General features: G+C 34.1%; 3 protein-coding genes across 4 annotated transcripts; all 3 read right to left on the reverse strand.

Moving 5' to 3' along the window:
• Nucleotides 1–1,611: 1,611 nt before the first annotated feature.
• LOC129294658 (30S ribosomal protein S13, chloroplastic) lies at nt 1,612–3,093 on the reverse strand. The gene is made up of 3 exons (XM_054933113.1): nt 2,887–3,093; nt 2,058–2,282; nt 1,612–1,972 (listed from the first exon to the last, which is right to left on the reverse strand). The coding sequence occupies exons 1-3, from the start codon at nt 2,998–3,000 to the stop codon at nt 1,811–1,813; spliced, it is 501 nt and encodes a 166-aa protein (XP_054789088.1). The 5' UTR covers nt 3,001–3,093; the 3' UTR covers nt 1,612–1,810.
• A 1,738-nt stretch (nt 3,094–4,831) lies between these two features.
• Nucleotides 4,832–5,728, reverse strand: LOC129294700 (probable calcium-binding protein CML25). Its single transcript, XM_054933160.1, has one exon. It carries the CDS (start codon nt 5,594–5,596, stop codon nt 5,108–5,110), a length of 489 nt encoding a protein of 162 aa, XP_054789135.1. The 5' UTR covers nt 5,597–5,728; the 3' UTR covers nt 4,832–5,107.
• Nucleotides 5,729–9,937: 4,209 nt separating this feature from the next.
• Nucleotides 9,938–17,170, reverse strand: LOC129294503 (mitogen-activated protein kinase kinase kinase 1-like). 2 transcript variants are annotated; one of them, XM_054932937.1, is made up of 9 exons: nt 15,957–17,170; nt 15,271–15,355; nt 14,954–15,016; nt 13,337–13,494; nt 12,468–12,540; nt 12,265–12,324; nt 11,380–11,490; nt 10,803–11,052; nt 9,938–10,080 (listed from the first exon to the last, which is right to left on the reverse strand). In XM_054932937.1, exons 1-8 carry the CDS (start codon nt 16,928–16,930, stop codon nt 10,834–10,836), a joined length of 1,743 nt encoding a protein of 580 aa, XP_054788912.1. In that variant the 5' UTR covers nt 16,931–17,170; the 3' UTR covers nt 9,938–10,080; nt 10,803–10,833. The 2 variants fall into 2 exon arrangements, with proteins under 2 accessions (XP_054788912.1, XP_054788911.1); XM_054932936.1 differs by lacking the exon at nt 9,938–10,080 and adding an exon at nt 10,154–10,488 and having other exon boundaries at nt 15,957–17,168.
• Nucleotides 17,171–22,511: the final 5,341 nt, after the last annotated feature.

The following is a 22,511-nucleotide window of genomic DNA, read 5'->3' on the forward strand; positions in this document are numbered from 1 at the left end:
AAGGCTATTTGTTTGACCAATGAGTTTTGGAGATACAGTAATAAGAAGAAGGGAGCTGTTGTTAGTGATTTGAATGAGAGGAAGTTATTATGGGCTGTGCCTGATGTTAACAAAGTTAAGTTGAATTTTGATGGTGCTTATTGTCATGATAGTAAGAGGGTTGTTGTAGGCATAGTAGTGAGGGATGGGAAGGGGTCGTTTGTAAGAGAATTGGGGAAGGTTGTGAAGGTTGATTCAACTTTTATGGCTAATGTCTCATGCTAATTGAAGGGTTAGAAACAGTTGGAAGATTTCAAGGGAAACAAGTGATCTTTGAGACAAATTGTCTTGAACTGTTTCAGAAGGTGAAGGATTTGAATGCTTTAGGTTGTGAATGGTGGTGTGCTGATATGTTGTAGGTTTGTTTCAGCTTATGGAGATCATGTGGCGATTCTTTATCCTTGGTAGCTCGTAAGGGTAATAGTGCTACGGATTCACTGGCAACTTTGGCAATGAGGGGATTGGTACCTAACAGATGGCTTTTTTAGCCACCAACACCTCTTATTCTTGTTTTCCTTGCTGATCTCTATAGGTCTGATGATGGTTATTTTGTGAAAACTGGTATTGGTTAATATGTGCTATTTTTTCTTGTTTGTTGCCTTTTGTATTGTTTTGTTTTTCTTTTGGTGAGGTGTGTCTTTATTGTTTAGGTTTTTTCAAGTGTTTTTTCTTAACTACGACTATTGGTATTTGAAATTGTTTCCTTGTTGATTAATAAAATTGACTTTCTTTTGGCCAAATAAAAGAAAGTATAACAAAAAAATGAATCATTCGGCATGGATTTTTTTTTCTTTATACGGTTTTCATTTTCCAGTTTTTTTATGTATTTTTTTATATAAAGTCCAATGATCACAAAGAATAATCCGAACAAGAAAATCTTGTGTTGAAGTTCAAGAGCACCGTTCTTCACAAGCTCAGTGATATGTTTTTTAAGACGGTATTCAAACTTCTTTTTGGTTATCCACAAGTGTTCAACTTGTGGCTTCCGTTTTGTTATTATTGCTATCAGGCGCTAAGATCAAGCCCAATACACACAAAACTATGGCCTCGTTTGGTATGATGGAAGAGTTCTTAATAGAATCGGAATCAAAATCGAAATAGAATTGAGTTTTAAAAGTGTGTTTGGTATGAAGATGAAATTCTAATATAATATTAATTTACATATATATTTAAAATAAGAAAAAACTAAATTGCCCTTTTTTTTAAATTAAAAAGACCTATCTTGTTATAAATAAACAAAAAAGATGAGAATAGTAAAATCCACAAATTAAATTCAAGAAAATTGAAACAATTCCATGATTAATATGATGGAATTGAATTCTAACATTTTTTATAGAATTAGAATTTTTAAGAATTACAACTCTTGCATACCAATCATGTTTAAATTAAGATTTTATCTTTGATTCCATTTTCACTTTATCAATTCAATGCTACCAAATATAGCCTAAATGCCAATAGGGGAGCTTCTGAGTGATATTAGTCTCATTTAAAAGGCGCGCACACAAACATCCATTTTTCAATTTGTCTACATACTATAAACTCCCGCCAGACTCTACATATTTTCACACTTAATTCTGGGAAGTGAAAATTTTAACAAATCACGGGATATTCATCAAAAACTAATCGTGGATGCACACGCTAATGACAATTTTTAGTCGTGGATGCACACGCTAATGACAATTTTTAGTTGTGCTGTTGGCTCAGCACAACAAATCGATTCTTACAAAAACAAACATAACAACAATTCATCTCAGAAAGGAATAGAAGCAAATCATTTCTTCTTCTTTCCTGCAATGGCGACCTTCTTTCCCTTCAAGGTCCGGCAATTGTTCTTGGTGCGTTGTCCTCTACAGGGCAGGCCCTGAATATGTCTGACCCCTCTGTAGCATTGGATCTCCTTCAATCTCCTTATATTGAGTGCATTGAACCTCCTCTGAGACACCCAAAGAGATCCATTCTTACATTTACAAACACATCAATGAAATTGAAACATGTTAGAGAGTTAGGGAGGGAGGTACCAAGTCGCCTTCAATCATGTACTTGGAGACTTCATCTCTGAGAGTGATGAGTTCCTCCTCAGTCAATTCCTTTGTCATTTTGTTGTCCATGCTTAGGTCGCACAGGATTTTCCGAGCTTTGCTCCGTCCAACTCCATGTATATACTGCAGTGAGAACTCAATTCGCTTGTTGTTTGGAATCTCTACACCCCCAACACGAACACATTGGATGCTTAGACCTTGAACCTGCATCAACACATTAATCATGATACGCCACAGTGAACACTTAAACTTTTATCACGACGGTCACTTGTCTTGCCCGTAACATGTTTTTCTAGCTTAACATTCAATTCAGTTTCAAAGGATATCGCTAATAATGAAAACTGTAAGAGTGTTGAATTTCGGAACATTCAGTATGTGACACCCAGGAGCCTAATGATCTCAACTCGAGGGTTTCCATTCAACCATTAGAAGTATAGGTAAGCGATAGAAATAATATAAGCCAAAACAAAATGTAGCGGCAGAAAATCTCAAAATTTGAGGAAAGCGCCGAAGCCCTACTGATCCGTTAAAAAACTCCGACAGTGTAATAATTGTATTACCCATTCCCTATCATCCTCGATTGCACAAATTTCATGGTCATGGGGATAATAATCGCAGAAATCCAGCATGGGGATCCGAAAATTAAAGATTTCGAGCGGCAACAAAATAATTCCTGTGCAAGTAAATTAGCATAAACGGAATGATGCAAAGATATTCGAACAATAACTTGACTTAAGCGTCAAAACATGACAGAAGGCAACATAAATAAAATGGGAACTGGTAGACCCATCGGCGCTAAGATTGTTACCTTCGAAGGGTTCGAGAATCGGAGAGAGACGCTTCTTGAAAGCGAATTTGAAGTGTGGGTATCGCAAATAACAGACAGAGAAGGCGCCACAGGCATTGCTAGCGTTTGTGCCATTTTCCGCTGTTGTCCACCTGATGGAGAAGACGAGAAGAAAAGCGTCGTCCGGTAAGGCAAGAAGCTTATCCTCGCACTTTTTTCTTCTTGTTATTATTATTATTATTTTTTTTTTAAGGCATGAGAATTTCTGTAAGGCCGAGACTTATTATTATTATTATTTTATATGAGTAAGGCCGAGACATTTCAATCAAGATAGGCAGTGAGTTTTAATCCAAAAGCCCAGTGAAAGTCAGGCCAGTGGACCAGAGACTTGAGTTGGACTTCACTGCTGCGGGCTGATCATGGATAGTCAATTCAAGGCGGGGGATGAATCATGGACACTTTGAATTTTCCTTCCTCGAAAAAAATTATCAGTACATAAACTCAACTTCTAACCAGCTCTGCCGAGAAAGAAAGATCCCAACTCATACGAACTATGGATTTGGTTAAGAATTGCCACAAATTACTGAAGTCCATTAATTTTATGCTGTGAATAACAAGCAATAATTTCACCATTCAAGCTATATATGTAATCTTTTTTTTATATAGGGGTGGAAAAGTCGAATAATCTAAAATCACTCTTTTAGTGTTTTGCATAAGGCATTTCAAGCAATTTTTATGCAAGTTAAGAAACTCTGTTAGATTGTTTTGTTTATCCAAAAACATCAATACGTTACAATATTCTAACTATACCATTATTTATTAAAAAAACTTCATCATATCCTACTTATACTACAAGAAAGCTATTATAGTTATATAAATAAAAATAGAACATCATTTAATATTCTAACTAGGTTTCTTATTATTTGAACCAATTTTTTTTAGAATGTACAGTGTATAAAAGACCAAAGGGAGTATGGATTACAATGTCTTTAGGAATTCTGTTGTGGAATAGTCGGTCCCAAAAAAAAAAATCTTTATTGCATTCCATTTCATTTTGAGTAATGTTTTAACAACATTATTTTATTCTGCAACTTTAACTGCTATTTTATCTTATCAGTGGCTAATTATGAATATTTCTCAAGTACGGTCCTAACAAATTATTAACACATGTTTTTTTAATTATATCCATCATTTATTTCCTCGAACCATATTAATTAAGTTATGATTCATTTACAATATTATTTACTCCCTCTATCTCTACATATAAAATGTTTTTAATCAAATCTCACATATCAATAAATGTTTATTATTTAGTTAAATTTACATAAAAATACAATGATTTTTTAATTTTATCCTTAATAATATCATAACTGATATCATGATGGTGGTAAGAAAAATATATAATTAATAATATATTTTATTTTATAAGATAAGAATAAAATTATCTAATTATTTAAAAATATCATTGCAACTCCTTATATTAAAAGATAAAAAAAAATTAAAAAATATTTTATATATAGAGATAGAGGGATTAGTTCAAAAGAAATTCTACTTTCGCAAAAGGACAATTTAGTGAAATTACATTTATTCATCGTCTTTCTTACATTCTGTGCCAAAGTTTTAAACGATGCTTGAAAAGGAATGGGAGCGGTTCAAGAATTGAGAAATTAACTCATAAGTGAGCCCCCTAATTATTGAGAGGGTCCACCCACCTCTTACGAACTATGATGCTTTGTGAAGACGAGTTGAGATACGCCTCACCCCGAGTTAAATCCGAAAAGGAAATAACCGTTCGTAAATCATATGCGGAATTGCCTCCACTACTTTTCCTTCCTTCGTGTATACTATAAGGTTTATGTATTAATTACAATCCATCCTTAATGAAATTACTTATCATTCCGCCTAAATTTTTATCACATATATGTACGTGAGTTTATTGTGCACATTATAAACCAACTCAGGTCACTGTGAGCAACAAAGGCTCTTATTCATTAAACTTTGATACTACGTGTTCCAACGAAAAAGTAATTGAAAGAGCTTTTCCCAAATACAAACACTTATGATTATGGTTGGCATTTATAGCGGTCATATGTATAGAAAACTCGGCAACGTGCATCAAAGTACAAGCTGGGAAATAAAAAGGGAAGTGATAAACATATGACCCCTGGGGAGATTGAGGTTGCATAGATGGCATGGTGATGGGTAAAAGAGTGAGCCATGGTGATAGAGGAGGGATCAGATATCAGAGGAGGGCATTGAGAATGAGCCTGAAGTCGTCGAGGCTCACAGCTCCATCTCCATCCACATCAAGCGAAGCCACAATGTGTTCGCAATTCTCCAGGGACAGCGAATCAGCCATCGCCTCGTGCAGCTCCTCCCCCGTCACAGTCTCGCTGCCTTCTTCGTCCAGCGCTTGAAAAGCTGCTCTGAGCAAATGCCCCAGCTCCACGCACTCCAAATCCTTGGTGCTCAGCTCCAGGAACTCCTGCATGCTCAGCAGCCCGTCCCTGTTCTTGTCTCCTTCCTCCATCATCCTCCCCACCTCCTCCTCGCTAACCCTGTACCCTATCGACCCCATCATTCCTCCCAGCTCCTCCCTCGTTATCCTCCCGTCGTTGTCCCCGTCGAATGCTCTGAACGCCTCCACCAGCCTCACCACCTGGTTCAGCGTCTCTGTTTCTCCCATCTTCGATCTTCGATGGCTCTTCACTTTACCCCCTCCCCTTCCCATCACTATAGATATATAGGCGCAGAGTAAATCATGTTGTAGAATCAAATGCTTGTTCGAGATTGTGACCTGATCAGATGACGTTCTTAGCGGAGGACGGGACGAATTTTATTCCGTCGAGCTCACTGTTGAGTCTGGAACTTGCCATTCTTTATCACTGCAGAATCGTAAAAGGTGTAACTGATAAGAAAGAATCACGCGTTGTTATTTCCAGCCATATGGGCAGCAAGTTGATGCCTTTCTGAAATTCCTTCGAGATTGGATTTCGATTTTGGATGCTTTAGATGCGCGTCCCGTGTCGTTTCGTCAATATGAGAACCAGTGGGTTGGGCCCATGCCTAGCTGGGCCAGTAAGTGATGGCTAGTCACCAGGGAACGATAATTGAGATCAAGGCCCAATCGACTCATATCACCTTGTCGTTTGCACGGGGAGTTTTGGTTCACGTGGTATCACGTCTATTTTCTTTTTCCAATAAAACATGAATTTTATTAAACCTAAACGAAAACTACAAAAGGAAAAGAAGAAAGTCTGCCCCAAGTGATGTTGCAAAATTCGCAGCTGCCAGGGTACTGAACTACAATTTGATACAAAACTTGAGAAAGAGGGCTTAAGCATATGTATGCCTAACGGAAAAGAAGCGTCGTACAGAGAGTTCTGTTTAAAAAGAAAATGCATGGCACGTTGTCAGGCAAGTGGTTGTAATTGCAATATGCCGATATGTGTGGGTCGTGTGAAGTTCCATGCATGCACAATGCTCCATTTCAGTAAATTGTAATACATAACTCCCTAATACGCGGATGCTGTCGGAACTGACTGAATCCCACCATCCAAAAGTTGGTAGGCTGATGTAATGTAGTGTAGGAACCAATCGTATCTCTTTCGGTATTATCATGTGGTGTCTCTATTTTAAAACACCACCACATTGTACTACGGCCAACCAAAAGCTAGCTGTGTTAATGGCCTTTGTAGGAGTATATTTCTTGCCTGCGAAAATTATTCGATTCTAGAAAAAACAGATCGTATCAAACATGAAAAAAGGTAAGATTATGAGAAATATTGATATTGGAAATGTCGGGCAAACAAAGATCAAACCAAAAACACAACCACTGATTTACTGACCAAGCAGGGTGATAGTCAATACAAAGATTCAACATGCTACCAAGCCAAGCAACCCTTGAAAAAGGGCAATGAAGAAACAAGTGGGACAAAAACTCCAAATCCAAATGAGAAAGGGGACAATTTTCCACAATGTTCGAATTCCGATGTCTTGAAACCTAAGAAGATGGCAACCTATTCCAAACAAACTTGTAGATGAAAAGTTTTAAACGAGGAGGTAAAAAACCTTTTTTTTCCAAATATAAATATAAATATAAGTTTTGGTTAGAAGAGCTTTGCACTGTCGTGAATTAACTTGACTTGATCAAGATTAATCAAAGTCCAACACACACACACACGTTTTGAAACATGATTGTGTGAGTACGCAAATCATGATGATGGTTAAAAAAAAAAAAAAGAGTATGCAAATCATGAGCCAACCAAAACTAGCTCAAATAACAAAACTATAATGAAATACTTCTCCTAAATTATATACAAGTCGCTTTCTATAAATTTTGATTAATTTAAAATATAGAATATTGGATAGTTATTATATATTTTTTCAATTACACCATTACTTTATTAGGTAATTAATAAGGGTGTTTTAAACAAGTTAAATATTTAATTATTACACTTAAAGGCATGATTGAAAAAATTTGAAAAAAGTCAAGATTTTAACAAATTTTGTTAAAAACACAAATTAATTATTAATGACTTAAATCAATGGTGATAAATTTTTAAAGTTAGAGCGTGCAAGTGATTTCTTAGCATAATATTCCTATAAAGCAGTGCTGCCTCAATTTCATATTTTAGAGTAAAACTTGATGCATCGATTGTTATGGTAAGTGTTAGATAACATATTTTCAATAAATGTTTGCTCAATATGCAAGTAATTGATTAAGAAATCTTTAAGTATCAAGATTATCCACGATGAGTCAATATCGAGAATCCTTCGCTTTGCTATTAACATTTAAAAAAAAAAACAAAGCTGCATTTCATCCAAAACAAATAGAGAAGTAATCAAATTGCATCGGTATCATATTATCACCGAAACTGTGAAGGCCATTGAAGAATCCACACTCAGTCCATCCCTTATTTGTAATATTGGATTTGAAGTCTCTTTGTCTCTTCATTTCAACTATGATCTTCGGCACACTTAGTCAACTCTTTTAGGACTCGTTCATTTAAAATTTAAAAATAAATATTTTTTTATGATTTAGAGATTATATAAAAATGATTTATTTTGAAGAGAATTTGGAATAACAAAAAATGTTATGTATTTGGTTACAATTATAAAAAATCACTTTTAACTTGTTTAGATAAAAGAATATAAAAATATTTTATTTACTAAGTCACAGCAACGGACACGAAAAAACAATTTCTAAAAAAATCTTTCCAGTAACACAAGAAGCATTCAAAGAGAGGTTATGGTGAAGATGACAAAGCATCTAAGACATCAATTCATCTGCCTTCAATGAAATCATAGACGCAAACAAAGTTGGGTACAAATGAATGTGAAAAGGAATCTAGATGGAAAATGGTGGGTTTTCTACTTATTAGATTTTAATGACTATCAAAAAGCATGGAGCCTCAGCCATCAATGATTACATGGGAAATGGGAATTTTTAGGGGGAAACTCATTTTCTAGCTCTATATCTTTCTATAATGCCCAAAACATACATTTAAAATGACGGACCAAAGACGAGCATACTCAACCAAGTCTATTACAGTCATGGATCGATCTAATCCTAGCTTGAATGAAATGTAAAAGTTTGAAAAGAAGAGATTGAAAACCTATATTCAACAATTTGCAAAAGAGAAGATATCGATAAAAGAGAAGAAGGATGGAAGGTGAGTCTTAAAGGTGGTGGAAGGTGGTGGTGTCTACTGTTGGTGTCAAAACTGATGGAGGATGACGAGTTCTTGGTGTGTGAGAGAGCGAAGGCGAGAGCATGACGAATAAGGTATAAAATGAATTGGGCAATTTTGTCCAAAATATTTCACCATCTTTAGTATTTTTACCCATTTTTCTCTCCCATCTATTGCCTGGATTATTTGGAGAAACTAGTGAAAGTAGCTTAAAAAAATAATATGAAAATAGCTGCTTCTTTTTTCAGAATTTGTTTTTTTAAAAAAAGTTTGAACAAACAACTAACAAATTCTGAAAAGTGATTTTTTGTTTTTTGCAAAAAAAAAAAAAAGCAATCCCCCCCCCCCACAAATATTCCTAAATAAACACCACCTTAATTATTGTTAAGTCAGCTAAACTCTTAACCATGGCATAAGACGAGAAAACAAAAAATTGTTAAGACATTGCTTGATAGAATTGTGTTTGTGCTTCCATGAAATGCTTGGGTTCTTGCATTATTAAAAAGGATGGTCGCAAGTGAAAAGAGTTGAAGTATTTGTAACCCTCCTTCGAGTTGTAGAACTTTTTTCTCCTGGATAATAGACAGTCTGGACTCTGGATTAATTTAAACCTATGGGCTATATAAACTCCCCATAATGTTCTAAAAAATATTTACAAAAGAAAAAAAAATGCAAGAAATGCATACAAAGAATCATCTAAAACTGTTTGCTGTAGTTATCGTCTCTTCAAAAAGGTTCTGGGCTCCCCTAAAAATTTCCTGACATTTAAACGACAAACTATCCTGAGGTTGAAAATCGTCACACGAAGCATATATAAAACCAAGCAGTCTGCCAGTCACGCATTTCTTTTCTTTTTTTTCTTTTCAATTGCCAACGTCAAGCATTTCGTATTCAGTCTATGGTCCAACATGATTTATATTGCAGTCGCCCCCACTTTTATTTTTCAGTTGCTCCAGCCACTTGACGTCACTACCTTAAAACCCACAATTATCAACAAACAATATGATTGGCTATGCAAGCAATAAATATCTGCAACTTCAACGTTGCGTAGTTTTCTTTATTTATCGTTTAGCTGCCCAATAAACACACGACAAATAAACAATATCCAGAGTTCTCCCTCCACGCAATACTTCTATAATTTTTTAAAAGATTCAGGTTTTATTTATTATTTTTTAAATCGTGAAATAGTTATATATTGACAATTTCTCCCACACAGCACGCCCTCGGAGCTGATCATTTCCAACTACTCTGAATTTCATATATTCACCCACTAATATGATTTGCCATAGCTCGCACCTAATTAATTAGGTGCATTGCAGAAAAGAATCAAATTTCATCGGCAAAGGCTTCACATCCAGTAGAGAAATATATAGGGAAAAATAATAATTAGGTCTCAAAAAATTGAATGCATAATAGTTAGGTCTTTGTTATTTTATTTGTTAAGAAATTAATTAAAGCAAACATACAAGTACATTCGGTTCAATCTTGACCACAGCTTTATACCACAATAGAACTTGCAAGCCTGTAAATATAACCCCCCAAAAAAAAAAATCAGGAACAGACAATAAAATTAAATTGCCAAGAGGACATCCATATGCACAAAAAATGATATTATGCTTGCGTTGGTATGAATATGTACAAATAATGTAAGTTTCCAATTCCTACAGCAATTGCTTTTTGCTACCAGGGCTACACTGTGTATTCTTTTCGACAGTTAAATCGGAAAGGAGGGGCCAACATTTCACATCTTGATATTGGTAATTCTCAAATAGGACGCTAAAGCCCCAATCCGGACTTGGTTTTCTAAAATCCCCAGATCAATCCTTACAAAATTGATTAGGCTACAAGCAAGCATATTCTGAAAGCCACCAACACATTGCAGTCGCAGCAACATTGGATCCAAGATCAACTGCAGTCAACGGTTTGAGCACTGCAAATAATTTACATCCAATTGTAAGGTCACGGATGGCATCGCGAGTAAATACATCAAGAAGCCAATTAAAGAGAATAATTAACCCATGGTACAATGATATGCCCAAGTCATATGGATATTAAATACGCAATTTTTTTTTGGGTAGAGATATTAAATATGCAATTTGTCATTTGAGAATTACGCCATGAGGTTCGTGAGAAATCGGAAAACAGACATTTGAAAGCAATGGCAAAGGTTTTTGAATAAACGCATCTGTCAAAAAAGGAGACATATTGAGCAGGAAAAATAGAGATCCTAGTAACAATCTTTACCTCAATGTGTTTCATAGTTGCAGGTGACTAATTAATTCCTCCTGCCAGGAATATAAGGGGATGCAGAGCCAGAGCCAGACGAAATGGAAAGTGGCCTCTGGACAAATGGATGGTTTAACAGCTTAGTAGCAGTGGGACGATCATCTGGATTGACTTGAAGACACTGCAGTATAAAATCCGTTGCATCTTTTGAAAGAGAATCAGGAACAGGCGGGCGCTCACCTTTTCCAATTCTAAACAATGCCTGCATCTGTTGTCAGAAGAGATTCATCAAAGCTCAAAGATAAACAGTACAGCAATATTAGGGTTGATTATACTAATCACAAAGTGTTAGCGATATAGCTAGAACATTGATCTTTGGCACCGAATGCTAAGCCTGAACAGCATAAAAACTAGCAAACTGCAATAGTAAAATTTAATACACACAAACAAACTAGAGAGCCTGAGACGCTGCATAAAAAGAGGAAAAACGAGCAAGTGACAGAAGTCAGGAACAAAGTCAGGGATCATTGGTGCATCCTTAATATGAGCTGAAATTGATAATGGAAGTGAGAGTGACAGATAATGTGATACATACCCATTCCAGATTAGAATACGGGATTTGGCCAGTTAACATCTCCAATACAGTGCAACCAAGACTCCATATATCAGCTGGAAGCCCATAACCTTGATTCTTACCTTTTACAACCTGCATATTCAAGCTTAATAATTAATAGCCATGCTCTTGACAAATCAGAAAATAAAATATCCCAAATGAGAGATTTCTGGCAATTTAAGATAAAATGAGAAGATTTTTTTCCTCCTAACGGCAACAAATTTTTCGAACTAATATGTAACAGCACTGTGTCATTGTCATTATTTATATCCATGAAATATTACATTGATATACTCTCAAGAGTCAAGACTAATAAATGAGACATAAGTAAAGGAAACAATGTAAAAATGCCAAAAGATAGAGGCCAATCAGGAAAATGACCCTCCATATGTAATCTGAATGCTTTTCCATAATTTCATATGATACTTTTCTAAACTTGAAGCTTTGTGTGTGCACTTCCAAAAATGACGAGGCTTAATGCTTATACTACATTCCAGAGTTTTAAAGTTAAAGCTTCACCAAATATTGTATGGAAATTTGTAACAACTATGTATTATGGTACAGTCCATTGTAAATCCATGCTTTATTTCCACAGTATGGTTCCTAACTCCCATGTGACAAATTTTGTACATAGACTGAAGGGGTGAGTCCAAGGACCGCCAACGCACAGGTAAGTAATTGAAGCACTTAAACCAGTATTATATCAAAGAATAACTTAGCCATGCAAAGGTTTAGCGTCATAACACCTAACTAACTACCAATAAAGAAATTATGTAGAAGTTAGAACCTTGTAAAACTCCTATAATGAAGTTAAGCTGTTATTCAAAAGAAAAAAGAAATTGAAAAGAGAACAACTTTATAGCCTACCTCAGGCGCCATCCAAAATGCTGTCCCCTTGCATGATTTAACATCATTGAATTTGGTTGCCTGGGGGAAAAACCGCACAAGGAAATTTCGGAAATTAGAATAGATACGTGATTGAGGAGCATTCAGAAATCTAAAGCTGAAATAAATAAAATAGAAACAAAAGACAGAGTAGAAAGAGAGTATAGCTAAGGAAGGGAAATAACCTTTGCCAATCCAAAATCAGCTAGCTTGACAGATCCGCTTGCATCCACCAATATATTTGCACATTTAATATCCCTTAAATTGAGGAGGAAAAAAATAGATCAGTTTTACAGAGATTCCTTCATGATAGTACACAACTGATACAGAAATATAGAAAAGATGTTAAAGAAACCATGAGCTTGACTAAAAGAAAAAACTCTATGGCATGCAGATATGCAATACAAAGTCTAAATTCTAACCCTCATGTATCTGATGTCTATGCACAATGGAGTTCCACAGTATATCAGTAGTAATAGCTCTTGAAACTCTACAGTTAGTTTAAATGTGTTGCTGCAAGAGTTATCTGTTTGTGTGTTTTTTTCCTAATCTGCACTTTCTTTGGGACTAAAAAGGAACAGCGACAACAATAAATGAAGAGAAATCCCTTTCCCCTCATACTATTTGCGTGCTTCCCGCTGCTTATCCCATTACCTTCTTCAATTGAATATATGATACAGTTCATAGTCCTCAAATATAGGAAAAATATATTTGAAGCAATGACAATGAAAGAATATTTTGCCAAAAACATGACAGAGAAATTGCAAAGGATACTGGGATTGCTATTAAGAAAGCAGGCAAAAGTAAAATGTTTCCTTAAGGCTAGAATCACAGAAATATCAGAGCTCATCTCCCTCCCCACTCCACCCACAAAAAATATCCTCCTCAAGACCAGCCATGCATAAAAACTTTAAGCCAGACAAGGAACTTGTCTAGAAACTAGAAAGGAACCTAGACAACACAATATCTTCAAAGACAAAGGCTATCACACAGAAGGAGGAATTGTGCATAAAAAAATTTACAAATGAAAGCAAGGAAACTATTATTAAATTACCTGTGAATCACATCTTGATCGTGAAGATATTTCAAACCATGCAGAATCTGCCTTGTGTAAGCAGACACTTGAGAGTCTCGAAGGTTGTACCTCCTGTAGAGGCTTGCAAGGGAACCTTTAGTAACAAGCTCAAGAAAGATGTACAGTTTTGATTCATCCTGCAACCAAAAGAAGCACTGAAATTAACCATCGGACAGTACAGCAGACCATGGAACTTATAGATTGGATTTCACATTACTTCACATGCCTGCCATCGGCAATTTAACATATTTTCAGTTGGCTTGTCTACAAAATAACACTTTCAAATTGGAAGTTAATTGTGACCTTGCCATTTGGGAAATTGATAGCGTATATAGAAGAGGTGTCAGCTACAGCAAATACTAAACTAAACATGCTGCAAGTTTCTTTGAATACAGGAAAACTAATCCTCTCAGTGAACCTTGATGCTGGGAAGGAAGGCCTCAAACATCACAACAATGATTCAGTACAAGCAGTGACAATTTTTTTACATTCCTAGAATTTACAGAGTTTTCTTGAGCTTTATAGATCCATTTTCATACAATCATTAGACTACATTTCATTGAATATCACAGCATCCATGGAATTTCATGCATTACTCCCCTGCCTAAAGTATCAGTTGGTTTGATTCGGTTCAGTGCCATAATGCACAAAACCGATCAACTGAACAACACTTAAAATTTGGACCGAAATGAACTGAACTAGTTGGTCGAACTGAATTAGGATTGAATCAAATTTTAGTGATCCGATTCAATTAATTAATTCGGTTTTGGGCTTTATATTGGGGTTGTTTGGACTCATGTAACTATTTTTTAATTTTCATCCAGTGTATTTTTTTGTTAAAAAATCTAATAAAAGCATCTATATACATAAAAATGAAATTTGGTCAGTATGTACCCTGGACTGGACCCCTTCCCTACTATGAACTATAGCCTGTCTTCTCAAACTGATAAAGGCAAATCTTATACACACACACACACACACATAATGGGCTTATAAACAAATTGCATAGGAATAAAATATGAAAATACTGGGGGGGCATAAGTTTGAGAAGACTATCTGAGTCATGCATCTTTTTAGGTTTCAGACATACAAGTTGTTTATATATCTACTTTTTAAAGTAGGAAAAAATAAAATAAAGTAAATTAATAAACTATATACATAATTTATAAGTTAATAAAATATGTGTGTAAATGATAATTCAGTCGGTTCAATCTATTTGATTTTAAAATTTACAAAATGAATTGAACCAACCAGCCAAAATTTTCTAAAATAAAAAATCGAATCAAACCAAGTAACCGAATCAAATAGATTGAACTCGATTTGATTCAGTTTGATTTTCAGTTTAGGTTAGGTTTTGCTCATCCCTACTACCTATTATGACATCCAATCAATAAAACATATGAAGCACATGATGAAAACTGTTTTCCCAGTGAGTGGGCGTTGTCAGGCACATTCTAATCTTGAATCTTTAAGCACTGCTAATCCAAGCATTCAATCAATAAATTGACATGCATAAGCCCATATTGCAGTAACTCAATATAGAAGAAACAAATCTCAAATCAAAAGGCATGCCAGGGAAAGAAAAGATGAAAGTACCATTTCCGTGCCATAATATTGAACAATGTTCTCGTGTTCAAACTGACTCAAAAGAGCAATCTCCTGAGAAAGACAAAAAACACAATCAGATAGAAGACATATTACAGGACAAGTGTCAGTGATGGAAAGTTAGTCAACCTTCAAGCGGGTTATGAGACATTGCAGCAGATAGTTTAGTTAAAGATCAATAGAAAGAGTTCACCAAAAAAGATCAACAGAAAGAGCTTTATCCAGAGCAGGGCCAACTCAGGTAATAAGGATGGGACAGGATCTAAAATTTAACAACAACAACAACAGAGAGAGACAGGCTGCTTCACCTGCTCCAGTTGATAGACGCTTTGCTGTCCCTGACTCCCTTGATCGAGCAGTGAAACTTCTTTCACAGCAAAAAAGAATCCATCTCTACCGTGATGATCCAAAGATATTAATAACAGGTCAGAAGTTGGCACTCATGTTGTATTATTAAAAAAAAAAAAAATCACAGATGCAAGCATCAAATTCCACTAAAATTTCGTCAAAAGATTCACTCTTGCTTTCTACGTAAGTAAATTCAGATACTGCAAATAGAATACAAACTTTTGAAAGTTGGACCCTGCCATAAGCATCTCCCAGGGAAAAAAAAAAAAAAGAGCTAAAACACAAAATTGTCCAGATACCCAAATTTTGTTTTTGGAAGAAGTCACCAAGCGGCAACATTAAGTTGCAGTTACATGATGCATGCATTTGCTAATTATAGCTCCCTAAACTTATTATATATTTCCAAAAAGTTAAAATCTACTATAATTACGATGACTGTCATCCGGAAGCCCCAAAAGAACAAATGCTTTAAATCATATGCCTGAACCTTTCTTATACTATGGGAAGATGTGGCAGCAGAGAACTACAACAAAAATAAAAATGCCAGAAAATTCATAACCCTGAACTCAAAAGCAAGGAGGCTTGGTAATGGTATTGCCCTGATAAAATAGGGAAAGGAAAATTTCAACAGCACTCGAAAACTTACCCAGAAATTCCTTCGTAGACTGACCCAAACGAACCACGTCCCAAAAGCTCACCCTTTTGCCAGTTCGCAATAATTCGTCTAAATCTCACATTGGGAGATATGTTGGTAGACCTAGGATCCGTGGACGAGCTAGAAGAATCATCTTCATTTGACGTAGTAAACGAAAACGATCCCGAAAACTCAGCACCAACATCCGCAAGCCTTGATGCATTATCCTCTTCTAACTTCGGGGTATGCCCATCCGCCTCGCGTCCTCCTGCTTCTTGTTTCTGTGCTTCTGCTCTCTCCGTTCCTATACGTCGTTCTTGGTCATCGTCAGAAAAGTTCGGCTCCTCGTACTTTTCCAATGACTGTCTTTCACCTTGCGGAGCAAAATCCCTCAGAATATCCCAGGTAGAACAATTGTTATCAATGACTGGAAGCCTCATCCCTGGCGGTGGCTTAATCATCGGTGGGCGGAGACCCTTGATACCTCCGCTCCCACTTGTCTCAGCAGGCTCGTCTTTAGCTGATTTAGTCACATCCCTAATCGTAACCCTTCCTTCACATTTGTCACCTGATTCACGCACTAATTGATTCGACTCTTTATCCTTCAGCTCCTCCTTCTCCTGACTTTCCAGATCGTTCAACTTCAACATTGGAAGAATATCCGAAGACGACCTAACCTTCATAGCCTCCCACGCCGCCGCCGGGATAGCAAGGTCTTCTGGTCCTGATAGCCCCAAACTCCTGCATATTAGATCAAACTCGCCCTCGGTTCCCTCAATTCGGAAGCTGGTTCGGTCATAAAATTCCATTGATCGAGTATAGAGAGAGCCGGAGGAGTCGTCCAGCGACGATGAAGATGATGCAGGATCATACTCATAGTATTTAGCGGCATTACGGCGCTCGAGCTTCGGTTTTCTTCGGAACTTCTTCTGGTCCATGCCCTTAGTTTGTTTGCTATGACCTAGAAATCGAGGTAGATGATGCATAGAGAACTAAATCCATCTAAAACTATATCCATGCTTTTATCAGTAATCGCAGTCAAGATTCAGAAGGTGCTTGATAGCTATTGTATTGGGCCTTATGCTCTCTCTTGTGAGGTAATTAAAGAAACCGGAAACAGCGTGTGCTTCGCCGTTGAGGATTGAAGGTGAGGTGGTGAACGGAAGAGGGATAAACACCGAGCTGACCAGGGCCAAGGATAACTCGAAATTGTTGAAAAGACAAAAGCGTGAGGAAGACTGGACAAAAACTGGTAAACGCCGTTGCAGAAGAGACAGAAAACGCGGTGCCAACTGCCGAGTGGGCCACCAAAGTGATGACTTGGATTGCTTAGGTGGAATTTCTCATTCCTTTTAGCGCTCGCTTTCGACGCGGCTTTTCTTTTTTTTTTTTTCTTTTTTTTAATATAATATATTATTTCTGTACTAATATATTTGTAATTATAATTTATTGCTAAACTCTTTATATTACCAACTTGCTTTAGGTTTCCTCGGCCAGTTGAAAGTTTGAAACAAGCACCCTTTAATTATGTATGATGATTATGAATGACATCCTAATCCATTGGGACAATAAGTCAGAATCATCTGTGATTTTTGAAAGCTAGTTGATATTTCTTAAAAACATATTTTGGTATTCCGAAGAATATATATCTATTTATGTTGTAAAATCCATCAGGTTTACTCTGCTACTTCTATTGTAAAATCCATCGAGTTTATTGTATAACTACAGTTGAATGAATAGTAATTTTTCTTTTTTACCCTTACTGGTATTAAAGAAATATATTTAGCGCTCAAACCAAAATTTAAATCAACTTAACATCAATGTTATAATCAAATACTCCATCAATAAAAATAAACTCAGCAAAAATCAACATTTAAATGTAAATTTTTTTATTAAATAAAAATCAGCTGAGGAAAAAATAATGGAGAAGTGAAAATCTAAATCTAAATAATTGTGAATTTGATCTCATCTATCCCACAATTATTGGTCAAAATATTTATATCATGACTTGATTATTATTTTTTAAATAAAAATCACTAGTAGGAATTACAATTGAAAAAATGATAGAAATATCTTCCTAAAATATGAAATTGATATATGTGTAAAATATGAAAATGATAGATTTGTAAAATATTATAATTCTTTCCAAGTCTCTTAAGATCTTTTTTACATTAATGTATTTTGTAAAATGACTACAATAATTTTAATTTAAAATTTTAGTAACTATTTCAGTTTAAGTAATGACTATTTTTATTATAATAATAACAAGGGTAAAAGTACAAATCTATCCCTAAACTTTTTCTCCAAGGACGCCTGGTATCATAAACTTTTTATGAAAACAATGTTGCTCGAAAACTTTCCAAGACAGAGCAATATTAGCTTGCCATCGGAGTTGACTATTTGTTAATCGTTTTGTCTCACTATACTTGTCACGTGGCATTTTTTAAAAATTTAAAAAAAATGATAAAGGTGCAAATTTATCCTAAAACTCTTCCTCCGAAAGCACCTAGTATCTTCAACTTTTTTTTATCAATGTTGCCTTGTTGTCAGAGTTGACTATTTTGTTTGACTTCACTTGCCATATGACATTTTTAAAAAACTAAAAAAATATAAAAAAATGCTTCATCCTTATCGGTTTCTTCTTCTTCATCTACAACACTAAAACTGTAAAATAACTCAAAATATTAAGATAAAAAATCAAACTCATATTTTTAACATGAAAAAAACAATTAAAGACAGGGGGTGGAAATGAAGAAAATAAATAATACAACCCAAGAACCTAACAGTTTAAGAACATTTCAAAATATCCAAAAAAAATAAGAACAAAAAATTAACAACTCGAATTGATCAATGCCAAGTAGGGAGAAGTACCAACTTAGTAGGTGACAGTTGTGGGGCTTCTCATTTAGCTCTTATCGTGTAAATGCTGACAGTAGAGGAGGAAGGAATGAAGAGAAGAAGAATGGCCGGTTGTAAAGGAGGGAGAGCAATGTGCAATTAAGACACGAGAAGGGAGGGGACAATATTTTTTTAATTTCTTTTTTAAAAATGCCATGTGGCTACCACTTTAAAAATAAAGTTAAATAAAATAGTCAACTTCAACAATAGGGCAACATTACACCGTTTTGGAGAGTTTAAAGGCAACATTGCTCTAAAAAAAATTGAGGATATTAGGCACTCCCAAAGAAGAGTTTTTGGATAAAATTACACCTTTATCATTTTTTTAATTTTTAGAAATGTCACGTGGCCAAGTGGCAAGTCCTGTCAAACAAAACTATCAACTTTAATAATAGGGTAACATTGTATCATTTTTTAAAGTTTCAGGACAACATTATTCCCACAAAAAGTTTAGGATGCCAGGCGCCCCTAAAAAAAATTTTAGGATAAATTTACACCTTTACCCTAATAACAAAAATAATATAACAAATGACAGATCTTACTCTACAAATTTTTTAAACCATAAAATCTAAGGCTATAAATATTAGTAACTATTATAGTTTAAGTAATGACTAATTTTTTCTTGACAATGACTAAAAGAGTATGAATAATTACAATTTTTTCCTTGAAAATTTTTTAATCACTAAGCTTGAGTGTTGTAAATATCAATGACTACTTGTCTACTTTGATTTAAGTAAGAATTACTCTTCTTCTAACAATGATTAAAGGGGGTTAAAAATGATAAGTTTAGCTCTGCAAATTTTTAATCACTAATCCATTGCTTAAAAAAAAATTGTGGGCATCATAGTCATTGAATTGATATTATAGAGGTGAAAAAACTTGAGAAAAAAAATCACACTTTACAATACTTTATTTTTATCTGTAAATTTGGAGGGGAATTTTCTATAATTTTCTCTTAAATTAACTATTAAATATTTTTAATTATAGTTATTTAGCATGTTTGTTAGTATGCGCGCGCGATTTTATTTTGTACTTGTGTTTATCTTATAATTATATATTGTGCATGTAGTGTTTTTATTTAATTATTATATTACTAGTTTAATTGTTAGTTTAATTAATTAGATCATAAAAATGAAAAAATCTTAACCCACTAATATTTTCGCTTCAATGTCATGTCCTAGTTTCAAGATATTAGGAAAAAATGAAAGGAAGGTCAGGTCAAGTTCAAAAAGGCGATGCCAGTAAGAGGGAGGGATCAAGAAAGTGGGAGAGAATAGTTTTTGACTTTTAAATAGAGATAGGAATATGAATCGGTCTAGTCTATATAAATTAAAAAAAATATGAGTTGGATTAGGTTTAATTTATTTCTATAAAAGTTGAAAAAATTTTAACTTAATACAACACAACCTTTAAAAGTTAGTGGGTTAAACGAGCTAACTCACCAATTCATTTATTTATTTTTAAAATTTTTTATAAATTTTTTTCAAAACATACACTTAAATAATAAGTTTCGATTTGATATTTCATAATGATTTATTCTAAATATATTAAAATAATAATTTATAATATCTGTACAAAATATATAAATTGATACAACTAAATAAGTTGTGCCTGATATGATTTATATCCATAGAATTTTTTTTTTATATTTTTTTAAATAATATGGGTTAAATGGGCCAACCCTAACATATTTGAGTTAGTCCATATGGTTCTTATGATATATGATTCTAGAAAAAAAATTACTTTTTATTTGGATCAATTTTTTTTAACCTAACTACCCTTATAACTAGTTATTTGAATTAACTCACGTAATTAGATTCATATTCTCAACTTTACTTCCAAGGAACAAAGATGAGAGTGAGAGAGATGAGAGTCAGGGAAAAGAGGAAGGGCAGTTAAAGTTGTGATTATTGATATTTTAATATGTATCATCTAATTAAAATGATCAGCAGCTCAAAATTGTAACCCCCGTGTTTATTTTTGTTTAGATGAAACTTGTGTGCTTGTTTAATTTAAAATCATCGCCAGCTCCTAATAATGTATCGTTATTTCATCAACAAATCATCATAATCTTTATTGACCAAATCCATGGAATAGTGTGATTTTCGCTTGGAAAAAAAAAATTGATTCATATTTTTAGCTTTAACTTTTTAAAAAAATCTAATATTATGTTAAGAATAAGATTTATGTACTTAATATTGTATATTTAATATACTTTAATTAATTCAAATAAAAAATAGTAAATTTTAATGTGTCAGCAATAATATTAACAAGATTTTGTCATGAAATACATAATATGTACAAAATCAACATGTATATCTTGTTTTATTTGAAAATAAGCCTACTAAGTATTCTAATAAAGGAAATAAATTTTGAATACTTTTAATAAAGAAAAAATTGGTGAAAAAGATCTTGTTAAGAGAAAAATTGATCCCAAGGATCAATTGCAATTGAAGAATCAATGTTAATATTTTATTGATTAAACAATATAAACAAATAATTAAAATATCCCTTTGCGAGATTGTAAAAAAATAAAATAAAGGCTACTTATTTAATATATGTACTCTAAGCTAATAGCCTTATACCTCAAGTTAGGAGCCTTGCACCCAAGATGATTGAAGGCTTAGGATGCAAGACTTATGACTTTGGGTGCATGTGTTAAACATGTAGCTTTTGTTTTTTTTTTTTAATTTCATTGATTTAAATAAAAGGGTATTTTGGTCATTTGATCACATTGTTTGATGAATAAAATATTAGTCTTGGCCCTTCAATTGCATTTAGTTCTTGAAATCAATTTTCATTATAACAAGGTCCTTTTCACCAATTTTTAATTTAATAAATTACTTTAAATTCTTCTTTTCATTAATCAATGTGGCTACTATCAATATTCCAATGTTAGCATAAGTGAATTTTAATAGTGTTACCTTTTTTTTCTAAGCAATAAAAATAAAAAAATAACAGAGATAAATTAAAATGATCAATTTGATAAAAATTAAAATCAAGCAATCGAATTAATAATTCAAAAAAATTTAAAAAATAAAATTCTTATTATCTATAAAACATATCATTTTAAATTTTTCCTGTGGACGGGGTTAAAATCTAATCATCCAAGAAACAATAGTGCATGCCCTGATCTGGACCTGTGGGAGTTAAACAATGCATTTATCTGTATTTTTGATTGAAACGAAGTTAATAATTTAGTTTCACGTGGCTTCTTCATATTTAAATTAAGTGTTTGTATTTCTGTATTGTTTTCCGGCGTGGTGATTGTTCTTCGTGTCAATAAAATGTTTATACGAGCTTGCAAAACATGTTTCGGGGGAGCTTTCCCGTAATTATTTTGTATCAACAAACACATTTAAACAAATAAATTAACAATGCAAAGAAACAACATTTACACTAACATTAACAAGATATCTCGAGTAAATAGAATACTCGCGTGTCAAGTGCATCAACTCGCTTTCCAGCACACATTCTCATCAACGTGTTGACTGTGCGAGGCTTATTATGAATCAAATTAACCCGAGTTACACGTTGGCAAACAGTGAATAACAACAACACATAAGAAGCGCGATGTATTAGGATAAGAATAAAATCAGGAACTCAGGGCTGGCTTGATGTATTAGGATAAGAATAAAATCAGGAACTCAGGGCTGGCTTGATTTTTAT

This window comes from Prosopis cineraria, unplaced genomic scaffold (assembly GCF_029017545.1).
Source record: "Prosopis cineraria cultivar Desert tree isolate PC_DT_omini unplaced genomic scaffold, ASM2901754v1 PC15, whole genome shotgun sequence".
Classification (NCBI taxonomy): Eukaryota; Viridiplantae; Streptophyta; class Magnoliopsida; order Fabales; family Fabaceae; genus Prosopis; species Prosopis cineraria.